This window comes from Rattus rattus, chromosome 17 (genome assembly GCF_011064425.1).
Source record: "Rattus rattus isolate New Zealand chromosome 17, Rrattus_CSIRO_v1, whole genome shotgun sequence".
Taxonomy (NCBI): Eukaryota; Metazoa; Chordata; class Mammalia; order Rodentia; family Muridae; genus Rattus; species Rattus rattus.
In genome coordinates, this window is record NC_046170.1 from 31,164,955 (window position 1) to 31,185,345 (window position 20,391).

General features: G+C 44.9%; 1 protein-coding gene across 6 annotated transcripts in view; it reads right to left on the reverse strand.

Moving 5' to 3' along the window:
* Positions 1–20,391, reverse strand: part of Wdr59 (WD repeat domain 59) — a 66,668-nt gene that overhangs the window by 21,114 nt on the left and 25,163 nt on the right. For 3 of the 6 annotated variants that reach the window (XM_032887517.1, XM_032887514.1, XM_032887516.1), the window contains 10 exons: positions 18,910–18,987; positions 16,549–16,705; positions 13,813–13,892; positions 12,609–12,741; positions 12,365–12,489; positions 8,374–8,538; positions 6,770–6,865; positions 6,461–6,617; positions 5,568–5,637; positions 2,819–2,972 (listed from right to left, as the gene is read on the reverse strand). In XM_032887517.1, coding sequence (XP_032743408.1) covers positions 2,819–2,972; positions 5,568–5,637; positions 6,461–6,617; positions 6,770–6,865; positions 8,374–8,538; positions 12,365–12,489; positions 12,609–12,741; positions 13,813–13,892; positions 16,549–16,705; positions 18,910–18,987 — 1,215 coding nt within the window. Of the gene's footprint in view, positions 1–2,818; positions 2,973–5,567; positions 5,638–6,460; positions 6,618–6,769; positions 6,866–8,373; positions 8,539–12,364; positions 12,490–12,587; positions 12,742–13,812; positions 13,893–16,548; positions 16,706–18,909; positions 18,988–20,391 lie in introns of all 6 variants that reach the window. The other 3 variants (XM_032887513.1, XM_032887512.1, XM_032887515.1) reach the window with 1 other exon arrangement.

The following is a 20,391-nucleotide window of genomic DNA, read 5'->3' on the forward strand; positions in this document are numbered from 1 at the left end:
TTGGCTGAGGAGGGCACTCCCTGGGCACTCCAGCGTGGGGTAGGCAGTGTGCCACACTGATCGTGGAGATCGGACCCATCCATTAATTTAAAGGCCTCCTCAGTTACTTACATGGGATCTATGTTAGTAACACAACTGAAGCAGACGAGAGGCTGCAAAATTTAAAAATAGGCCTATAGGTCAATGCTCAATATTTATTAGGAGATCCAGAATAAACAGTATTTCTTTGGCCAATCTGTCCTTGTGAGTATCTACTTTCTGCCCTGTGGGACTTGACAGGTCTTTAGGTCACTTACACTTAAGATGTAAGTGGAAAACGTAATTTCATCCAGAGCGCACTGGGTGAATGTAAACTCTACCTAAGGCGGGCAGATTAAAATCAAGAGAAATAGACCGCAGTGCGCAGGCGGCTGCCCGAGACTCTGCAAGCCCAATGCGCTTGCTCCGTGCTAGGCCTTAGCACAGGCCCATCTCAGTCCCTCTGCCTCCCGCACGGAATACTCTCAGGGGCAGAGGTCTAAGAGGATATACAAGTGCACACGAGAAAAACGTGGACACAGAAAATTTCAGTAAGCCAGAAACATTTCCAGAGCAAAAGAGGTAATATGCAAGCATTTCTCCTTAGGAGAAAACAGTCTCAAGGATCATCAACCTCCATAAGGAGGATGAGGCCACAAATGGAAGAGAGGGAGGGCTTCCACTGCTTCAGTAGCCCTGCTCTATATAGACAGAATAATGCATGAATAAGCCTCAGGGAGAGAGAAGGTTATTTCAGATTAATCACAAAACAACTGTCACTTGTTTTAGACATCTCAAATACATTGAACCACATGAAACTTTTAGATCAAAAGTGGTTAAATATAAGTAAATGCCCACAATTTACCTCCACAATTATTATATGGCACTCTTTAAAACGTGTCTTCCTTCCCCAGGGCTCCTGAAGGTCTTAGAGTTAGTTCTGCTTCTTGACTTGGGTGCATGTTCATTCTCTAAGCTACTCATTTACGACCAGCTAATGTCACTGTGCATATGGTATAGATCAATGCAAAGGCTTCATGCTACACCACGATTTTAAAAAAGTGCTTCCCATTTTATTTGGTTGCTATGTAAAATAAACCTTAAAGGCTACTTTCTATGTCAGAGCAGATGACTAGATCTGCCCATTTCCTGTGGAGAGGCAACACTCTAGGAGCTGCCCCACACTGAAATCTCACAGTCCTTTCTAGCTGCTGGGATGGTCAGCGCATGTTCTCTTGGTGCTTCTTCATGAGCACGGAGTGGGTGGTGAAAGGGGCCAGACCATTGTAACCATGAATGCAGGCATCACTGGTGGCTGTCTCGGAAGCACAGGCACTCTGACTACGGATGGGCTTTACATGAGCACAAAGTCAAATACGTACATAGTCTGTTTTAGCCAATCAAATCGCAAGCATGGATGGCAGCGCATGCCATGAATCAAAGGGGCATCCAGAACTGCCTCTGACTCCCGGATCTCTTCAAACTGGCCCTGATACTAAATAAAACCCTCATTTACCTAACCGTAAAGTTTACTCGACCTTTATGTCAACTAACTGCTCGAACTCTCAAATCTTCTACCCACGTAATAGCTGCCTTGCACAAAAAAAGGAGAAACTAATGTTTTAATGTAAATGACTTAGGGGAGATACAGTCTGCTGGGTGCTTGAGGGAGGTCTGTGACAGAGAGGGACAGGACTCCATCCAGGAGCTGGGGAGAGGGAGTGTGGAGGGCTGAAGGCAGGCATGAAGTCAGCTAGCTCCGTATCTCTGTTTGTCCAGATGGCTTTGCCCAAGATCGGTCTATCCCAAATGCCAGCTGCTGCCTGTGATTTCAGCCACATAAGCCCTGAGACTAGGCAGAGCTGGCCAGCCATCAGTGCGAGCTGAAGGAGACTCGGCTGCAACACATGTGAAGACACTTGCAATGCCTGATGGAAAAACTATTTTTTGTATTTTAAAGCAAATTTTAATTACTGACAGTCATTGTTCCTGTTTTCAGGGAAACAGTGAAGAATTCTTAGGACCAAATTTACACAGTAGGTCAACAGAAATACTGACTGTTTGGACTGTCAGTGTGGAGGCCTGGCTGTTGGCTTGACAACAAACAGACTTCTAGTGTTCCCCAGTTCTGCAGGGTCCTGCCAGCTCAATGCTAAGTACTGTAGGGTCACTGCATCCCTTAAGAACCCCAGAAAAGCTGGGCAGGGTGGTGCACACCTTTACTCCCAGCGTTTAGGAGGCAGAGGCAGGTGGATCTCTGAGTTCCAAGCCAACCAAGATTACATAGTGAGATCCCATGTTTTTAAAAAAAGGGCAAGTTCAGATAGTTTTTGTACCAAGTGATCTATTCAATGAGACCTTCAAGTGTAGACTTAAGAACAAGTGGGAAACCTTCTAGGGATCAACTTCACCCACAACTACAAAGTCACCTCTCCATCAGGGACCCACCTTCAGAGTGACTCTCGGTACGTTCACAGGCACTGGGAGATCACAGGAGACCCAAAGTTAAGTATTCTACTTGAAACATGCAAACAATTCAACTACTGGGAGGGATTGCCAGGACAGATTTTAAGTGGAGAGCAAGCTGTACTTCATAGTGCAGTGTAAGAACTAATCACTTCTACACCATCGTTTACAGTAGTGCAAACCAACTGAGAACATCAGAGCAATGACCGTTCCTGCATAAACTAGGAATGAACGTGAGAGACCACAGAGGATTGCTACCCTAACCACTGTGTGTGGCTCAGGACACAAGAATGCAGAAGGGGTAAGAATTAAAGGCAGTGGCTCAGACACGCACCCGTTCCTTGTAGTAGAAGGAGCTGATGGAGACCTGCTCTTTCTCACTGCGAGTTGGGCTCCCACTGTACAAACGCAGGTTCCCAGGGGCCTCAGTGCGGATCTTCATCGGTGCAATCAAGCCAGTGTGATAAGCAGACAGGGCTGAGAGAGACCTGTGGTTGGAATGAGAATTATCCATACTGACTGTACTCTCTACACTCGAGTATGTTCTTAGCACTCAATGAAACTGAGAACATGGACATGGGAAGAAAAGGGGAACCCAACACACACACACACACACACACACACACACACACACACACACACACACACACACACACGTAAAAATTATTTGAAAGACCAGGGCAGTCTGAGTAATTAAGGGAAGGCCTGTCTCAAAAATTTAAAAAAAAAAAAAGGTTGAATAATTTAGGAACAAATATACGAGACAATGAAAAAAAAAGATACAAGACAATGGAGAAACACTATACAAGGGCATGAAAAGATTCTACACTGTTAAAAACATCAGATTTCTCTCAATGGATGCACATGACTGCAATCACAACGTAAGTAGGCAATGCAGACACCAGCAAGCTGACATAATTTTACAGAGGTGGAAAGGTCTAGAATAGCCAACAAAAAACTAAAGGGAATAACCTTCGAGACCTTGTATCACCAAGCATCAAGACTTACTAGAGAAGGCTGTATTCTGAGTGACAAGACATGGGGAGGGATGTATAGATCAAAAGAATAACTAGGCTATGGAAACAGATGGCCAATTTTCTTCCAAGAAGGATGGCAGGCTGCATAAATGGTGCTAGAACAACTGTTTATTTCTATTAAATAAAACAAATGTCCTTACACTATGCCATAAACAGCAAAGAGACCAAAATGGACCAAGGACCTTAAATGAGGAGTTTACAGACTCTCGGAAGAAGATGCACACGGCATCTCTGTGACCTCGATGCAGGTTGAGGCTCTTTTTTTCTTTTGATACAATACAAAAATCACTAACCATAAAATTAAAAAATGATGAATTAGGCAGCATCGAAATTGAAAGCCATGTTCCCTGACATTATTAAGGAGGGAGGAAAGCCAACCATGCATTAGGACAGAGGCAATGCATATATTCAGCAAAGGATGTGCAAACAAAATAGAGAGCGACCACAGATAAGGAGCACAGTGCAGGGCACTTGGGCAGGCACGTCACAGAAGACGACACCCAAATGTCCAGAAGCTCACAGAGGCTGCTCACAGTGTTAGTCACGGTTGTGGGAATGCAAATCAAAGCAACGAGGCAATACTTCCCACACAGCACAGTGAAAGAAGTGGAAGAGACTGGCAACACAGAGGAGCTGTGCAGGGATCAAGCCTGAGACTTTGCTGAGAGGAGGAAAAAGCACCCTCGTCACTCAGCACAGACCCCCTCAAAGTTAAACATGCCCATCCTATGACTCAGAAGTTCTACTCCTTGGGTCAAGAAATTACTATATCCAGAGAGAGAGAGAGAAAGACAGAGAGAGAGAGAGGGGCTCGTATATTTCATTTTACTCTTAATAACCCCAAACAGGAAATGATCCAAGAATCTATCAACGGAAGGATGAATCACTGTTCATTATGTTCATACAATACAATTATTGATCCACGCAGCCACTCAAGTCAAGTTCAATAACATTAAGTTGAACAGAGTAAGCCAGATATAAAGCAGTTCATGATTCTAACTCAATGAGGTTTAAAAATAGGCAAAACTAAAAGAGGGTGACAGACGTCAGGGCAGCGGTTTCTTCTGGGACTTGGCAAAGGGACCAGGAGCTTTTAGAGGTCAGGACAGGGGTGGGGGATTTAGCTCAGTGGTAGAGCGCTTGCCTAGGAAGCGCAAGGCCCTGGGTTCAGTCCCCAGCTCCGAAAAAAAGAACCAAAAAAAAAAAAGAGGTCAGGACAATGTTCTGTATCTTGGACTGAGTGTTGGTCACTGAGCAGTAAACTCCAGACTTTCATACTGCCAATTACATGTCAACGAAAGACTGTTCACTGGAAAATGTCCCTACTAGACATGTGGTCCCAAATCCAGACGGGCTACTCATGGTTTCCCTTGGAGAGTGAGTATTGGGACCTGGGCATTTAACCTCAGGTCTCATGAATCAAGTTTTCATTTGCTTGGACTAATGCAGAACCTGGCAACTTCCCTCTCAAGCAGTACCATCTACTCTCATGTGGACTATAGGCAGACCCTTAGTACACACCTTTAATCCCAAACAATGATCTCTAACTGAGGGACAAAGTGATGAATCAGAGAAAGATTGGAGAGAAAGGACAGGAGAGAGGATGCAGTTTTCAAGGGACAAGTCTACAGACAGGTTGCAGAGAGAACAAGCTAGACACAGGTGAGGACAGAATGAGCCAGGGAATGAGAAGGAGCCAGAAGATTAGAGCAGATGGCCAGAGTTAGTCTGAGGCCTAGAAGAGCAATTCAGTCAGAAGCTGTGAGAAGCCAGTTTGAACCAGTCAGCTTGCAGAGGGGTTTAAGCCAGAACAGCTGAGTTGACCCAGCCAGCCAGAGCTCAGAAAGAGCTAGAAAGGGTGAACTTATTCAGCAGTAAGCCTTCGAGATGACAATTACATCAGGTAAATAAAAGTTACTTTTCCACCATACAGTAGAAATAAGTTACTTTAGTTGAAGAAAAAGAAAATTTTAACTGAAGAACGAAAATGAACTTTGCAAAGAGAGACCCAGAGGTGCAGATTCCTGCCACATCTCCCAGACTCACCGAGGAGTAGGCTCTGTGGGAGACACGGCTCGGTGCATTGTCATGGGCCTTGTGAAGTACACCAGGTAACCTGACAAAGGAGACACGTGAGCACGGGGCTGTCAGTGAGCTGGACATGCGAACGCCTAAGGCGAGACTGGGTAATCCTTTTGTTCTCTGAGACAGAGCCTGGAATGGAACTCATAGCAAGCCTCCAGCCTCATCATTCTAAGTACTGGGATTAAGGAATGAGCCTCCATGCCTGGATTGATAACTGTACTTAAAATGTACATATAAATTTGGTGGTACTAGGATTGACGTGCTCACATGATAAGCATTCCTTCCACCAGCCGGCGGGTTTTTTCTCTATTTCGGTATGCCTGAGGCACATCTCCATAAACTGCCAAAGCTTATGACTATACTGACCCTAAAGAGACAAAGGTGAGGGTCTGCTAGATCCAGCAGAAGTAAAAGAATTGAGGATCTAAGCGGACACAAATTTGGATCCTCAGAGTAACCAGTTAAGCCCTGGATGAGGGCAAGCATTCTGTTTTACAGAGATTATTTTACTTCTGTGTGTGTGCGGTGTCTCTGTGTGTAAGCTAGTGTGTATCCAGGTGCCTGTTGACGTGAAGGAGGATGTTGGATCTCCAGGAGCTGGAGGTTCAGGTGGCTGTGAGCTGCTGTCCCCTGAAAGAGCAGCAAGTGCTCTGCCCTGCTGAGCCATGTCCTTGGGTCCCCAGTAAATACTCTTAGGCTACACTCATGGATACCAATTTAGCATTACATCATATGTTGTTCTGAGTTCTTGGGAAGTAAAAAACAAACATTTTCTGGTAATAAATGCAGAATATAAGCCTTCCTTAGCTACACTCCTTCAGAGTTATGAGTCAGAGAACAACAAAGATACCAACCTGCCCCGCAGAACCTGGCCCCAGAGGTCCTAGGAAAGGGAATGTTGGCATCCTGGTAAGAGCCGTAGGCAGTGGTCACCCGGGCAAATGTCGGTAAGGGTGGTGTGACAGAGTTTGGGAGTGCAAATGGGTTGCTAGAAGCACTGTCCTCTTGGTTCTGAAATAAAGATAAGCACACTAGAACCCGGGCTATCTTTAAGTTGGATTACAAAACAATGCTACAGTACCACAAGGGAGCCAGGGTTTCGGGGAGAAGAGGTGCAACGAGACACTAGAGCACAGGCTGGCCCAACAAGTCCATGTTCCCACCACAAAAGACTCAAGGCACGAGACAAGCTGGCGCAGGCAAGGCTCCAAACAGCTCTGGTTGCGCTTCACTTTCTGCAGGGACGTGTCCTTTAGGATCTGGAAAAGACCCAAAACCCCATCAGGGAGAGAATCAGACGTCCATATGCTCCCTGCGCGGCTATATTCTGCAAAGTGCCTGGAAGCATGACGCCAGGGAGCCAGCACATGGCCAGGCCTGAGGCTTCTGCAGGTTCCCACAGGTGCTCAAGGGAAGAGCTTTCCTGAGCCTTAGACAGAAAAGAATGACTACTCTTTCTCTCTAGTGAGTTCTACAGTTTTCTTCCACACATGAAAAATCTCGTTGTTGTAAAAACATCGTCACTGGGCTGCAGAGAAAACTGCTTTGAGTGATATAAGCCAGGGCAAAGATTTCTATTCAGCAAAAGTTAAAACATATTGCTGTATTTTTATCCACTAAAACAGTGACATTTTAGGGTACATGCTAGAGCTATGAGAGAGGCACATGATCTGGACCACTACTGTCACTGCCTGCATGGAGCACAGGAGATGTGCGTCCTTCAAACTCACAGCTGCAGCACAAAGAAAACCCACAGCTGTACAGAAGGCCTGGTATCAGGAGTAAAAAGTGTAAAATTTCATGTAGCCCAGGTTGGCCTCAAACTTGCTATGTAGCTCAAGATAACCTTGAACTCCTGGTCCTCCTGCCTCCCATTCAAGGCGCTAGGATTACAGGACTGTACTATATCTGGCCCATTTTCACTAATTATATGTTGACATGAGAATATTTTTTAAATGTGCCAGGTTAAATAAAAGTACTATTAAAATTAATTTATCTTAAAATTACTTTATGCACACATCAATTTCTGAATCCGTAGGGCTCATTTTCTGACATATTTAAATGAGTATACATATATTTTTTTTTCCTAACTATCAAATATCTTGCTTCAAAATAAATCTTGCCACATATCTTGCCTGGAAGTAAGAGACATTCTTTCTGGATGAGTGAAATTGCTTTTGCAGAGTTCTTCTTCTTTTTTTTTTTTTTCCTGGAGCTGAGGACTGAACCCAGGGCCTCAAGCGCTCTACCACTGAGCTAAATCACCAACCCTGCTTTGCAGAGTTCTTAATCTCAGACTAATGCAAAACTCTATATTCACAAACTCTAAAGCTATGAATTATAGTTCATATCTTTGTGAGCAATATTTATGAAATCCTTCATATCTAACACTTATAGAAGTCTTTTTGAAAAAACGCCAAGTTTTATTAAATTTTCAAAGGACTTTCATACCCTCACCTCAAAAGAGCAGGTTAAGAAGCCCTCTATAGTCAAATCTCTGAGTTCGAGGACAGCCTGGTCTACAGAGCATGTTCCAGGGTCACACGGAGAAACTGTCTCAGATTACAAGAAAAAAAAAGGGAAAAGAAGCCCTGCCTTTCCACTGTCTGCACCAAGTGCACAGCCAGGACAGTGGCTACGCAGCAGAAACTGCAACATTCGGGAATGGGCAACGCCCATGTCTTACTGAGCCAGGTTAGTACTCAATGTCACCCTGGCCCGTTACAGCCTCGAGGAGGAGAAACTAAAGCTGGGAACCCAGCCTTACCTTCAGCAGCTTGGCCTTCACGGCAGACGTGATGGTGGTGGGGTTAATGAACTGGAAAGAAGGAGCAGCGTTGTTGGGGTACTGTGCTGGGAAAGTCACCAGCATCTTCACACGGTGGTTGCTACAATGCACAGACACCGTGCAGCTCCGGTCGGCAGCATCCATCTGCAAGACAAGTACATGGCGCTTTCAAGACAAACTCTGCTGAAGCAGACGTCTTCAGATGCAAGGAGGTTTCTACTTTATCATACTGTGCTGTATTTTATTTGCAGTGCTGAGCCTCAAAGCTGGCTTTGAATAGACAAGACAAGTCCTCTCCCTGTGGGTCACACCTCAGCAAGACACAGATAGATTTTAGCAATCAACACAAATTCCCATGTTTCTAGTAACTGAGTGAAAGGGGAACGCCTGGAAAGATAAATGAGTTTGAAAGATAATTCATTTTCAGAACAGATTTTTTTTTAAGTTTCAGTACTGATTTAAAAATATATATAATATACGTATGTTTAAAATATGATATATATGTATGATTTTTTAATTTTATATGTATGGGTATGTCTGTATACCGCCTTTGTGTCTGGTGCCTTTGGAAGGCAGAAGAAGGCATTGGATATGGGATTCCCTGGAGTTATGGAGGTTGTGAGCGATCACGTGGGTGCTGAACTAGAACCTGGAACCTCTAGAAGAACAGAAGGTGCTCTTATTCAGAGAGCTATCTCTCCGGCCCCAAATCAAAATACTTTATCTTTAAAAAAAGCATCTCAAATTTGCAATATTGACTAAAACTTGTATACTTATTTTGCGATAAAAAAAAAGTAAGAAGTTTAAGGACCTAACCTTAAATAGAACTCCTGAGAGAATGTATAGACAGAAAATAAAATAGAACTCCTGAGAGAATGTATAGACAGAAAATAAAATAGAACTCCTGAGAGAATGTATAGACAGAAAATAAAATAGAACTCCTGAGAGAATGTATAGACAGAAAATAAAATAGAACTCCTGAGAGAATGTATAGACAGAAAATAAAATGGCGACTCTTCGAGGCCAGGGTCAGTGGGGGTGCAGGGTGGGGTGGGAGCCGGGGCAATGGAGAGTAACTGCTAACAGGTACAGATGTTCTTTCTAAATTCTTTCGATCTGCATGAATGCATGCCTCATGCCTGCAGTATCCACAGAGGCTGGGGGAGGGTCTCAGATCCCCTGAACTAGAGTTACAGTTATCAGCCGCCATGTGAGTGCTGGGACCCAAACTTGGGTCCTCTGAAAGAGTGATCAGTACTCCTAATTTCTGATCTATCTCTACAGCTACATAAAAGAGTTATTTTATTTTATTTATTTTATTTTATTTTGTTTTTTTGAGCTAGGTCTTACTATATATTTCAGGCTAGTCTGGAATTTGTTATACAGCTAAGGCTGACCTTGAACTCATGATCTTCCCTGAGTATTGAGATTATTGAAGTGATACCATGCTTGCAGGTTACAGTGTGGTAGTTTGAATAGGTATGGCCCCCATAGATTCATATATTTGAATGCTTGGCCCATAGGGAGTTGCACTGTTAGGAGGTGTGGCCTTGTTGGAGGAAGTGTGTCACTGTAGGGGCGGGCTTTGAGGTCTCAGAAGTTCAAGTTCTCTCCCAGCTGCCTGTAGATCAGGATGTAGAACTCTCAGCTCTTTCTCCAGCACCACGTCTGCCTGCATGCTGCCACATTTTCCACCATGACAATAATGGATTAAACCTCTGAACTGCAAACCAGCCCCAATTAAACAGTTTCCTATATAAGAGTTGCCGTGGTCACGGTATCTCTTCACAGCAATAGAAACCCTGACTAAGACACAGAGGTTTTTTGTTGATTTCTGCTTTGTCTTTTGTTCTGGAATTAGGCAGTGGTGGAAGCAGCACAACTCCCCAAATCAAGACCTTTCTGAAGCCAGACTGCCACTATTCTCACCAGACCACCACTGTTCTCACCAGACCACCACAGTTCTCACCAGACCACCACTGCTCTCACCAGACCACCACAGTTCTCACCAGACCACCACAGTTCTCACCAGAACACCACAGTTCTCACCAGACCACCACTGCTCTCACCAGACCACCACAGTTCTCACCAGACCACCACTGCTCTCACCAGACCACCACTGCTCTCACCAGACCACCACTGCTCTCACCAGACCACCACAGTTCAGTTCTCACCAGACCACCACAGTTCTCACCAGACCACCACAGTTCTCACCAGACCACCACAGTTCTCACCAGAACACCACCGTTCTCACCAGACCACCACTGCTCTCACCAGACCACCACAGTTCTCACCAGACCACCACTGCTCTGACCAGACCACCACTGTTCTCACCAGACCACCACAGTTCTCACCAGACCACCACAGTTCTCACCAGACCACCACTGCTCTCAACTGGGACAACAGCAGTGCAGGCTAAGCTGATACAGAGAAGCCATTAAAGTAGTCTTCCATTGTGGCCAACTAGAAAAAGCAACTGAAGTGAAGTTCAGTGAAAAGTGCCAAACCTATAGGAAATCTAAAAACCTCAACTATGCATCTAAATTGAAATATTCAAATACTATCTCTTCCTTCCAAACAGCTGCTGGCCTTTGAAGTCATTTTGTACCGTCTGGATTTCCTCATCTGTGAATCTCGGTAACTATGCACTACAACACAGCTTTAAAGAGCAAACAAATCACAGCACTGCAGCACACATCTCCTCCACACTGAGATAACTGGGCTTCCAAACAAAGAATTTTGAAATCTGCACCTGCACACATGCACATGTGTGTAAACACACGCAAATGCGCGGCGTGTACACACACACACACACACACACACACACACAGAGTTACATGTTGAGAGCCAATCCTAGGCTTTCAGAGGCCCTGCTGAAACAACAAAAGGAACCTAGTTTTATGTCCTTGCTCAGGAGCAGACTTGGCCAGGTTTAGTCTGGGGCTGCGTTCTGAATATCAAACAAGTTAAGGTTTTGGTTCCAGGGTACTTGGCTTTTCCCCTTGAAGAGACTGGAGTTATCAGCCCTAAGGCCGCTGTGCCAAGCATGGGGTATCACAAGGACACTGCTGACCTGTGCTCCCTTTGTGCAACAGAACATGATGAGCATCTTGCTGACTTTATCCCACTATGTGACAGACAGCTTCTACTGACGTCATACCATGGCTCCCCTGGAAACAGTATATAAGATGCTGTGTATCTTAATAAGTTTGCCTGGCATAAGACAGCTTGGGAGAGACCTCCCGATCCCAGACTGATGTCTTCTTTATTGTCTCATCTCCTGACCTCAGTCTCCTTAGGACCCTGACACTGAAGAACAACCTGCTGGTCTCGGTCTATTGCAAGTATTAAGTGGACCAAGAGGCTCTGGTCATCTTCCTACTCTGAAGTCACATGAGAGGAAACCAGCTTACCAAGGGGAGGTGGAAGAGCGCAGTGCAACAGCATGGAGAGAGGAGATTCAGCTCGGCCATTAGCCTGCCCCATATTCCTGACAATCAGTAGACTTCCCAGAGCCAACAGCAAAAGTAAGGGGCTAGAGAGGTGCTACGGTACATGGGCTTCAAAAAATGTCTATGTTTGTAAAACTTCTATTTCTATAAAAAACTTATGAATTAAAAAAGAAGCCCGGGGGCTGGAGAGATGGCTCAGTGATTAAGACTGCTCTTCCAGAGGTCCTGAGTTCAATTCCCAGCAACCACATGGTGGCTCACAACCATCTGTAATGGGATCTGATGCCCTCTTCTAGTGTGTCTGAAGACAGCTACAGTGTATTTATATAGAATAAATAAATAAATCTTAAAAAAAAAAAAAAAAAAAAGCAGCCCAGAGCTAGAGACAGTTCAGCAGGTAAGTGTGCTTCCTGTTCTTCCACGGGGCCAAAATTCTCAGCACCTGTGTTGGGCAGCTCCCGCAGACCCACTGCCCATGCTCCTTCACAAGCTGAGGCCTATGCATTACTCTGCCTTACCTCCACGTTGACATTCCGGATCTGCACGTTGATCAAGGAAAACTCCTGCTGCAGAGTCTGAGGCAGGCCTAGTTGGTCTGATCTCCTCTCTTCCAGCAAACTGCTGGGAGGATCTTCCTTTATGGCTACCAGGAGAGACAGGCAGTATTGGAAAGGTTTTAGAAAAGAGTCAGTTCTGGGGTATCTGCTATGTAGGTCTGGAACACATAGTGGGGTCCCTCACCTAGGACATCAGTCACATTACCATCTTCCTCTCCGTGGCTTAAGCTGGGCTGGTGATCTGTGTCTTGAGGATGTAGGGTCTTCTCTGGTTCCGGCAAGAGAGAGATGCTCTCAATGAACTCATCTACGCCGTCCAGTATGTCATTGGCACAGAGCTGAAAGCAAGGGCAAAGGACGGGGGGGAGAGTGTGCTTCAATGTTAAAGTGTTTTCTCAGTGTGCGTTTGATTGACAGCAGCACCAAAAACCAAAACAATGAAACCTAAGGATAAAGATGTAGGGCTAGACGTGTAAGGGAAATGGTCACTGTGTCTAGCTAAAGAGTTCTTTCTTAAGAACAGACATCATAAAGGACAGAGAGTAGCCAAGAACTGGTACCCTCAAATAGGTTTTACCCATCGCCAACACTCCCTGGTTGAATAAAAAGGATAACAGACTCTGTTATCATACTCTAATCTTTTTTCATCATGATCAGAGTGAAAATGCTGAGAAAAAAAAATCTACTTAAATTCTAAGTTTTAATGGAATTGTTCAACTCACACACACAAATACCATAACCCCAAGCATTTGGACCAGATGGTATGTTCTGGAAAAAAAGATTTAAAAGGTGCTAAGGTAATGGGACTTGACCAAAATGCTCAGGTGAGTTTAAACTAAGCAGTGCTGTAAACTGTGCCCAGCATTTCCTGTCAGTCCTGGGGGAGCTGGTGTGAAAATGCTCTCAATGCTGTTGGATATGAAACGCCAGTGAGTTGTGCGGTGATCCAGCCACTGGATGAGAACAGACTGTCCCATGACAGTTCACAGCGACACACCAGTGCCACTCCATTTATGAAAGAAACAAGTGCTCACACATGAGAGCGCTGGGAGGAGCTTCATAGAGAAGGTGGTACTGACGAGTGAACATGCTCTGACCATCTGCAGAGCACAGGGCAGGCTTCTCAATCCATCGGGAAGAGAAAGAAATTAAAGGCTAAATCATTTGCTCACTGTGGTATCCATCCTGTCCAATGCTAAGACAAGAGGAAAAAAATAGAGCCTTTAGACTTAAAGTGAGGACTTCTTTGGTTCTGAAAGACCACCAAGCCATTGTGGCATACACAGGCCATCAGTCCAGCACAAGCACATGTTAAATGTCAGAAAATATTCTCTAATCTCTTCAATCAGTTGGTTAAATTTTCAGTGTATCCACTTACTATTTCTCTATAATGTCACTGAATTACATACCCTCTGCATTTGATAATCCACTCGCCACATTCTCAAGGTCTGATCCCGGGACCATGTAACCAGTTGATAGTCCTTGGACCCTAGAAATCACCAAATTAAAAAAAAAAAATCATCTGAACCAATATTGTTGGTCTCACAGAAGTCAAAGATCTCGAACCAGACCAATGACTGACTGCAGTAGACATGTAAGTGACGATGTGTGGACAGAGTGTATACTGTGGGACACAGTGGGACACACTACAGCTCCCATGCTGAGATGTTTTCTATGCTTTGTTTGGTTTGATTTTGGTTTTTGGTTTTTTTGTCTGTCTGCTTTTGTTGTTTTTATTTTAGACAGGAGGTTGCAAGGGCAGAAGGTAAATTTGAGGGGACAGGGAGCAAAGTAGGACTGGGGTTCATTGTGAAACTCACAAAAAAACCTATAAAATGTGTTTTTAAAAAATCCTTTGGATTTGACATCCATTTTGTTACAGGCAGCAATGGAGTATGATTCATTCATTCATTCATAACACATACAACCAACAAATAGTTTCTACACGCCTTACTCTATGGCAGGTACCTGTCTAGGCCCCAAACAGTGGCATGAATAAGATTATCTAGCTTTACAGAGCTCACAGTCCAATGGTGGGAAGAGACCAGCAGATAAACATATAATAAAACCCTGAGAGATAAGAGCGGAGACCGCTGAGAGAGCCGTCTTTAGCTAGGACTCCCTGAGGAAGTCCCAGAGAGTAGAAACGTAAATGAAGTGAAAAAATAACCAGTAAATTAGCAGACGAGAGTGACGCTAAGACAATGTCATCTAAACTTTCACCTCTGAAAATGTGCTCCCGAGGAGCTGGCAGGGACGCAACTTTCTGTAAAAATAAACTGTGTTCTATGCATCATGGAATCCTATTGTTCAAAACAATTCTTTGATAAGTGATACCAAAAAATAATTATTTACTTTATGAAGTAAATAATCAGCCTTCCAGTCCTCTTAGTCAGCTGGATCATATTTTTTAGATATTGGATTTAGTCAAAGGGATGACTCAAAAGTTTGGGGTGCTTCATGGGACAGCTTATAAAGCCTGAGGAGGCTGGGGTAACTACAGAGCATCTGGGCTCTCCTAACGGCCAACTTCACACAACGAATTCCCTCAATTCATAGATGGGGAAACTGAGGCAACAGACAACACGATCTGTACACAGTAACAGGGTAACTGGGCTTTGGCCAGGGGTGAGTCCTCCACATAAGTCCCTTCTGGGTTTTCTTCAGTTTTTGCTCATCCTGAAGCAGTCCTAACAAGGGAGCAACCTCTCTGGTCACGGCTGAATCCCACTACCTAGTCCCATGTTCATGGGCATCAATGCTTGACCCTGCATCTATCCTCACATACCCTGGCTTCCAGGAAAAGGTTCACCTGCGTGTCCTATAAATTCAGCTCCTTCCATGCCATCCCACACTCCCAAGGCTCCTTCTCACCCACTGACTCCCTTCACACATCTTCTTCCTGCTTTCACCAACTGTCCATTCCACCCCTTGTCTTGGAAGTAGCCAGAAGTCCCTGCTGCCTCCCTTACACCACCTAGGTAGCTGGCTTCTAGCCTCAGCCTGCTTTGGAATTTCGCTGTTAAAGATCAAACGTCTTCCTTTTTGCTCACTTACATGTTTTCCTCTCACTCTGCACTGTGATCCTTCAGCAACACCCAACCCTATGACTGCTGGGTCTTTCCCTTTCTCTTAGCTGCCACATCCTGATCTTTTCCCACAGTGACAACCAAAGCCAAAGGCATATGGTGCTCCAACAAAAGCGGGCTGAGGAGACGCGGTAGTAAAAATATACCAGAGCAACATTAGGTTGGGAAGAATTCAGATTTAAACATACATTCGGAATAATTAAATTTGTGAAAGGCTCAAAAAACAGACACATCCAAACCAGCTTCAGGGATTCACAGACTGGTAGTGGAGCCAGGGATATACCTTAGCAGCGAGTCCTAGGTTTGATCTCCAGAACCAATACACAGACAGACAGACAGACAGACAGACAGAGGAGATAGACAGAGAAGGCAGGAAGGAGAGCAAGAGGGTGGGAGGAAAACTACTATTGGTTTGCTGGGGTTTTCTGAGTTGTTCCCTCCCTCCCTGGGGAGGAGAATTACTGTTGTTCTTTGTTTGTTTTCAAGACAGGATTTCTCTCTGTAACCCTGGCTGTTCTGGAAACTGGCTCTGTAGACCAGGCTGACCTTGAACTCAGAGATGGTCTGCCTCTGCCTCCTGAGTGCTAGGATTAAAGACATGCACCAACCCCCACAGTAAAAATTGCTATTGTGGGCTGGAGAGATGGCTCAGCGGTTAAGAGCACTGACTGCTCTTCCAGAGGTCCTGAGTTCAAATCCCAGCAACCACATGGTGGCTCACAACCATCTGTAATGAGACCTAATGCCCTCTTCTGGTGTGTCTGAAGACAGTTATGGTGTGCTCATACACATTAAAAATCTTTTTTAAAAAGTAATTTTAAAAAATTGCTATTGTTAGGCTTGGCTCTAGAAGGTTCTAAACTCTCTAGCCCTTGAAATGGTTCAACAAAACCCTTCTCAACCTCTTACTGGAACAGATTCCGTCCAAGCAAGAGAAGCGATGGAAGCTGCAGAAGAGAAGTAGAAATGTTACACATCCCTTCATCATCTGTGATTAAACACAGGCCTCCCTGCCTTCTGTCCCCCAGAGCTCAGCCCGCAGCCTTCCTCACTCACCTTCCTTCTGTCGCCTCCACTGGAACTCCAGCACCACGTCATCATGCCCCACAAAGGTGTGAACTGGAGTGTTCAAGTCGAAAACATTCCACAGGAGCAGGCTGTTTTCCCTCCGCAGCTGAGGGACCATCACAGTCACTAGGCCGTTGCTGAAAGGCTACAGCCAAGAAAGGGAAGCTGCTTACTCCACGTACAATCAGCCTCACCAAACCAGAGCCGCAACTGTTCCTGACTAAAGAAAGCCAATGGCAGGCACCAGGTGGCTCAGGCCTCTAATGCTAGCACTGAGGAAGCAGAGGCAGGAGAACTGCCTCAAGGCTAGCCTGGGCTACATATCAATTCCAGGCCAGGATAGCCATGGCTACACAGGAAGAACCTATCTTTTTGTTTTGTTTTGTTTTGTTTTAAGTTTTTGAGACAGGGTTTCTCTGTGTAACCCTTGCTGTCCTGGAACTTGCAATGTAGACCAGGCTGGCCTAGAACTCAGAGATCCACCTGCCTCCGCCTCCTGAGTGCCAGGAGTAAAGATGTGCGCTACCACTGCCCAGCTTAGAACCTATCTTCAAAAAAATTATGGAAAGCTCAAACTCATCTGAGGAAAATGTTGTCAAATATCATGTGGTCATGTGATGTCTACCTCATAAGCCTCTATGGGACACAGCAATGAAAAATGAGGCTAAGACAAATGTTTGATAACTGGAAATTCTACCGTAAGCAAATGGCTCTTTCTGGTCCATGTCCTATCTACTCTCCCTGAGTTTCTGCTCAGAACCCATGCACAAAGCTACCTGGGAAAACCTGCACACAGTCAGGCCAGCAGAGCACCGTCCACATGAAGCACCACCACCTTCTCACTGCCTCAGAGTCAAAGAAAACCTTAATTACCCCAGGGCTGCTGTTTGACTTAGTAAAACCCCGTCTGCCCGGGAATGGAGGGCCCATTTGGTTTAAACCAGACTGTTACTTAAGGAAAAACACATGGTTACACAAGAACGCAACTATTTATCTTTCCCTCTCCTCCCGATCACATGCCCCAACCTTCATGTTTATTTTTTAAAGCGAACATGAATGCAGAGGTGTCAGCTCCCAGGAACAGTGTCTCGTTTCTTGGCAAGTGATCCCAGACGCAAAACAACATAATGTCCAATTATCTTCTGTGCTCCACAATGTCCCAGGGTGACAGCCTAATGCATAAATGTCGCTTTGTTCATCCCGGTGCTTGCTTTCCAAAGTGACATTAAAGGAGATACACTTATCTCTGACTCACAGCTATCGGCGTGGCCATGGGAAATGGAAGGTAGATAACTGGCTATTTGTATCATTCTGTGATTTACAAAGCACATTGATAGTCATTATTTCAAGTGGAAAGCAGATTGATATCCCAAATGCCATGGCACTGTCCGCTGCAGAATGGCTAATATTAGCACAGTAATAAAAGCCAGGTGGGAGGCTGGAGCAGACAGCAGTGATCAAGATACTGCTCTTCCAGAGATCCCAAGTTCCATTCCCAGCATCCATGGCAGGCAGCCCACGTCCCCCTCCAGCTCTGCTGGATAAGACTGAACAGTGAACACTCTTGTAACCATAAAGAAGGGGGGGGAGATTAGGGGGACCTGGGAAAGGGAATAACACTGAAATGTAAATAAATACCAAGTTAATAAAAAAAAAAAAGGGGGTTGGGGATTTGGCATGCTAGGCATGCATAGTGAAAAAAAAAAAAAAAAAAAAAATAACAAAAAGACCTCCTTTGAGCTGGAATGATGGCTCAGCAGTTAAGAATGGTTGCTGTCCTTCCAGACAACCCAAGTTCCATTCCCAGCACCCATGTTGGCAGGTTCATAACTGCATGCAACTCCATTCCAGGAGCTCCAGCACTCTCTTCCAGCCTATGGGCACCAACACGCACGGTACACACGCACACACACACACACCCATACAAACAAACAAACAAACAAACACAAAATCCTTTTAAAACATTTAAAGGTCAGAGTGAAAAGTATCCTTCAACTCTGCAAATGAAAATACTACTTAAAATGAAGTATCTTTTCCAAGGCCACAAAGACATTAAATGAAGGAGTTGGGTCCCAAACTAGGTCCTCTGACTCTAAAGCAGTCCTTTCTACTCTAGCTCAGCCGCTTCCCACCCTGGCCCCTCTTCTACATCCTACTGTGTTGAGCTACTTTGACGACTGAGAGCCTCCACAGCCTGCTTCCCTGTGGAGCACGTGCCGGGCACCCCAGAGTTAGAGTACCCAAGGCCATTACTGCATTCGCCATGCTCCACACCCAGACAGAGGGAGAAACTGCTTCAAAAGAAACAGAAAACTGCGCACTCCAGACAAGAGGCCAGAGCTCACTCACTGTGTATCTGGCTTTCCAGACAGGCACCTGGCAAGGGAGAATGTTGAGGTATTTCCGAGGCTGGCGGTAATCCCAGAACTACAAGACAGAAAGTTTGTGAAATAAATGTCATTTTAAAAAACTCAACAATTGAAGTAAGCATGGCCCTCAAGCTCATTGCTTTTGTCCTCCAAAGAAATATTTCAAAAGTATATTTTTAGTTCTACCCCCATAACCACCGTCAGACACACAAAGAACCCTTCCTTTTACATTAGTCAACATTGCACGAGGATTTCTAGATTTCAACAGAATCACAGAGGGCAGATCAACTGCCTATCAAATAACCACAGTTAAAACAGTAAAAACAGCAGGTTTTGATCCTGCATTACTTTTACATGTAAAAGAAATTTAACAACAGGTAACATGCCCTGACAACTGCTCTCAGACAGACATTTAAAACGTTTCTTTATAATCCTACCCAATCTTTACAACAAACTTTGCAGGACGTTACTAATCTCTTTTTCAAACGCAGAATGGGTGTTTCTGTTTCCTGAGTTTAGGAGATTAGAGACAGAAACCCAAATGAAACAAACAAAAAAACAAACAAGTCACCTCCCAGCACAATGCCAGGGGATTTACAAGCCTCCAGAGAGAATTGCCTTCAGTCCTTTACATAGAAAGGCTTGGACTCAATTTTAGCTAAACATACCAGAAAGATTACAGCCGTGTAAATCCAATAAAACATGAGGAGGAGGAGGGGAGGAGGAGGAAGAGGAGAAGAAAGCGGAGAAAGGAGGGGAGAGAGGAAGAGAGGAGGAGGAAGAAGAGGAAAAGGAGGAGGAGGAGGAAGAAGAGGAAGAGGAGAAGAAGGAAGAGGTAAGGAGAAAGAGGAGGAAGAAGAGGAGAAGGAGGAGGAGGAGGAGAAGGAGGAGGAGGAAGAAGAAGATAATTAAGTCACAAAACTGCTATACCAACTTCTGTAGCCAAGTGCTGACTGGCAGGCATTGAGACTTGACCACAGAAGGACGGTGGAGCAGAGATGACCCTGCCCCATCACCACTTTGATCAAGGGGGTATAGCTGATGCCACGGCTACAGAAAATGAGCAAAGAAGAAACACTGTCTCTAAGATAAGTGAAAAATGGCGGGGCTCCTGAACGTAAACCTTGAGCAGGTCTTAAGTTAGAGAACACTAGCAAAGCTCTATCCTGTCAGTGGTGATGTGTGAGGTCATAACTTTTATAGATATGATAATTATATGAGGAACTGCTGGCTTACCACTATGAACAGACAAACTATAATCTTGGTGGCTTTAACAACTGCGTGGGCTTCTTGACTTTATCTCTGTGTATACATCTGGCTTCTTTACAAGTTCCTTTCTAAATGCTTTCTGCCTCGGCCATTCAGAGAGGGAAAGAACAGAACAAATTCAGAGGCTGCTGCACCATCCCATCTGCTGGTCAGCAGAGCCAGGCTGACGGACTCAGGCCCCCAGGACTACATG